The 3,639-nt window shown below is 37.6% G+C and overlaps 1 protein-coding gene across 4 annotated transcripts in view; it reads left to right on the top strand.

Moving 5' to 3' along the window:
• The window catches only part of LOC118331388 (periostin-like), an 18,304-nt gene extending 14,978 nt beyond the window's left edge, over positions 1–3,326 (top strand). For 3 of the 4 annotated variants that reach the window (XM_035666292.1, XM_035666291.1, XM_035666294.1), the window contains exons 19-24: positions 1–86; positions 216–251; positions 1,821–1,865; positions 2,105–2,191; positions 2,293–2,328; positions 2,547–3,326. The exon at positions 1–86 ends at the window's left edge or, in 1 of these variants, runs on beyond it. In XM_035666292.1, coding sequence (XP_035522185.1) covers positions 1–86; positions 216–251; positions 1,821–1,865; positions 2,105–2,191; positions 2,293–2,328; positions 2,547–2,602 — 346 coding nt within the window. In that variant the 3' untranslated portion in view covers positions 2,603–3,326. The remainder of the gene's footprint in view (positions 87–215; positions 252–1,820; positions 1,866–2,104; positions 2,192–2,292; positions 2,329–2,546) is intronic. The other variant, XM_035666293.1, reaches the window with a different exon arrangement.
• Positions 3,327–3,639: the final 313 nt, after the last annotated feature.

The following is a 3,639-nucleotide window of genomic DNA, read 5'->3' as shown; positions in this document are numbered from 1 at the left end:
CGTCGAGGGAGATCCTTCCATCACAAAAGTAACCAGGGTCATTGGAGGACAGCCTAGCATTACCAAGGTTACAAGAGTTATCGAAGGTAAATCCCTGAACATTTTAGAACGCTTAAATCATTCATATTTTGAGTGCAAATGAGAATTTAGTAGATCAAATCTAGACCATACAAAAGTTTAGATTTTTCTGACTTGACACATTTTATTTAATGCAGGTGGAGATCATGATGCAAGTGAAAAGACAATTACAGGTCAGTTTCTTTTAACCCTTGGAAAGCATGATAGTCTTTATCTAAGAACTTTCATGCATACTCTAACAGCTCTTTTAACAAATGCATCTAAGGTCCTGTTTACCATAGCATCATCATCATCTAATGTGAATTTCATTTCACATTACATTTCATGTTTCCTTGGTGATCATCAATTAAGTCATCAGACACATCATTTTCATGGTGTGCACCATTTTAGCCTTAAAGGCACAATTTCCGTGATGTTTATGGATTATTTGTAGATCATAAAATATATTTGGAAATCAAAATCAAATACCTATCCATGCTAAGTCACTAGCATAGTGCCACTGGTGGTTCAAAGACAAACCCAAATCCCAGGTTTATATCCTGCACTGCTGTGTTTGGTTAACTGCCAGCCAGAGTTTCTGTTGCTGCTTGGGCCTGTCTTTTCAGTGTCTCTACTTCCTGATCAGCACTCAGTATTGGCTTATAAACTAAGCATCTACTGTACATCTGACTTAAAACAACACATCAAACTGGTTGAGTTGTTTTTCACTATTAGCTAATTTGCAGCAAACCAAAAAGGCTATGCACTAAAGGAAACTGCGTTGACTATGTAAAGTTGCTTATGTGGCGTCAATATTACCCAACAAAGACAAAAAACTAAATTTAGTATTTGCATTTGTTTCTTATTCTAAACAGTTCTACCTATATGTAATATAGGTATATTTTTATCACATTCAGGTTTATGATGTAGGCCAGCGACAGAAAAACAGAGCCAATGAATGTTTAGTGCCGGAGCACTTATGTTGTTTCCTGGCTGCTGTAATATTGAGAATCACAAATCATCTGTAATAATATGCTGTACTAATGGACAGTCAGATATGTTTTACACAGAGAATACAATGTTCCTTAGGATTGTACATCATATTATGACCAACTTTGGACAGCCCCCACTCAAAACATCACAAGCTCATTCTGGTTTATGGTGTTTATATAGGCTCTGTAACGATGTTACGGAGGAAGGAGGTGTTTTTTTTCACAGTCCATCTCCTTTTTAGGCAGACAAAGCTGCATAAAGATAAAGCCAAGTTTGTATACATGTTCTTCTTCTGCCCATGGTGCACCATAACTGGATGTCGATCTCACCACTTGTCCATCTGATTTCATCTCTCTGTCAGCGTTCTTGTCTCTCGGGCAAGAATGGCATTGTTACCCATTCTGTGTCTAATATAGCTGTGATGTGTACATGTGAGCAGTGAGCAAATTCTAATGTGCCATTTTCGGTTGCTACAACTGCTTCACTGGTGTCTTGCAGCTTAGTTTATGGGCTAAGAAAAAGAATTTGCTCTCTTTTTCTGAGTTGAGTGCCCCTTCCACACCTGTACTTCGCACCCTGTGCATTTGTGTGCAAATGTGTGTGTGTGTGTGTTCATAAATACTGCACATCTGTGCTTGACTTTGTGTTGGCGGTGGCGGAGGAGGTGTTTTACGGGGTGTATGTACCTGTCAGTCTGTCTGTCTGTCAGTCAGTACAGTTGCTAAGTCATTAAATGACTTTCAACACCCTTCTCCGCTGCCCGTCTGAAGGTGGAACCAGATACACCACGTCGAACGAGCCTCATATCATTGAGGGTAGGGTCTCCATACACAAACTCCTTATATCAAACAACTTTCTTTCACATGTTTGTGTCCTTTCTGCCTTGAAATAATCAAATTAATCTGTATATCATTCATATGTAAGATAAGTGGTTACTTCAAGGTGGAAAAGAATATGTGATGCATTTTTAAAGCTGATGTCCATGTCCATACTTGATTTTGTATGTGAGGCACAAATTGTCTTTGGATCTAATGGTTTTGTTTTGAACACTCAGGACCAGACTTCTCTAAGATCACCACCATCCACAGCAACCCAAATCTGATCGATGAGGAATCAGAGAGAATTACCAAATTAATTAAAGGTGAATGCTCATGACTTCCGACCTGCACAGATTTTGTTAAATACTTGAATGTATGTGTACCCAAATACAGTGATTGACTGTAACGTCTCTTCATTTTGCAGAGGGAGGTAGATTTGCTGCCGCCAGGAAAGCTCCAGGTGAGAACACAGTTAGTTGATGACGCATTCATCAAAGCTAATTTTATTGGACTAAAAAGAGTTTGCCAGAAACCACATAATTACTGCAGGACTCACTTCCATTGTATCTACCCTAGAGTGCTTTTACCTGTTCGTCACACCTCATATTTTACTTATTTTCTCCATGCATTCAGTCATACCTCCAGTTCCCTCCATTAAGTCTGTCTCCTGTTTTACAGCTGGAATGAGGAGGAGAACAAGGCTGGTCAGGCGTCACCATAAGCCAAGGGAGTGAATCCAGCAGGGAGAAAAGACCTTCGGGCTCACCGCAAAGACTGAATGCATCTCCAGGGCTCCTGGTTGAGCACTGGAGGACTGAAAAACTGTGGACCAATAGGGAGAGATCAGATCAATCGAGCTGTTTCTTTATTCAAACCCCAAATAAGGATAATTGTTTACTACACCATCTGTACACCATACAGTATGTGATAAGCATAATGTGTAATAGTAATGCTATGAAATTTGAATACCGTTAATGTAAGTATTGTAAGTGTGAAAGGGAAATATGGACTTTTGCCGTGGGGTAGATGGTGTGTAAGGTGAGGTGAAATATATTCTACCACTGAGAGATTTTTTTTAAAGGTTTGCTTTTTTTTTAAATCATGTCACTTTGTAAACTGATGGCTTGGGAAGATTTTGTATGCTTTTTATGGTGCTCGCATTCTGAATGATGGATGCATTTTAATGAATACGACAAACAAAACAGTGTCAGTGTGTTTTGCGACCATTAGATGCTGTACTGTACCTCTGTAAATTATCACATGGTAATTAAAAAATACAGTGAATTTTTATACTGTTTTCAGTCATTACCTACAGTTTCCATGAGAGTCATGACTAAACAAAAATGTTTCATGCTGTTGAATGTGACCTTGACTTCACCAATCATATTTGCTTTTACCTAAAACCAAAAAAGTTGCAAATAACTGTGTAAATAAAATGTGCATGATGACTTCAAAGAACTCATTTCTTTTCATTTGTTTTCCATGTTTAAACATAGCTAATCTTCATTACAGAGTACTATTGCTAGATTTCTGTATTTAAATAAAAAATACTTACAGCTTTAAACAGAGTCTGTGAAAATAACAGACAATAATGCAATAATAAAAAGAGAAGATTTTATATTAAAAAACATCAGGATCTAACAGTGAGTTCGGTCTAGACCTGCTCTATTTGAAAAGTGTCCTAAGATAATTTCTGTTATGAATTGGCGCTATACAAATAAAATTGAATTGAATTGAATTAATAGGTTAATCTAAAATCTGCATTATGTTA

This window comes from Morone saxatilis, unplaced genomic scaffold (genome assembly GCF_004916995.1).
Source record: "Morone saxatilis isolate NCDOM2014 unplaced genomic scaffold, NCSU_SB_2.0 Contig20, whole genome shotgun sequence".
NCBI lineage: Eukaryota > Metazoa > Chordata > Actinopteri > Moronidae > Morone > Morone saxatilis.
This window is presented reverse-complemented; position numbering and strand designations above follow the sequence as displayed.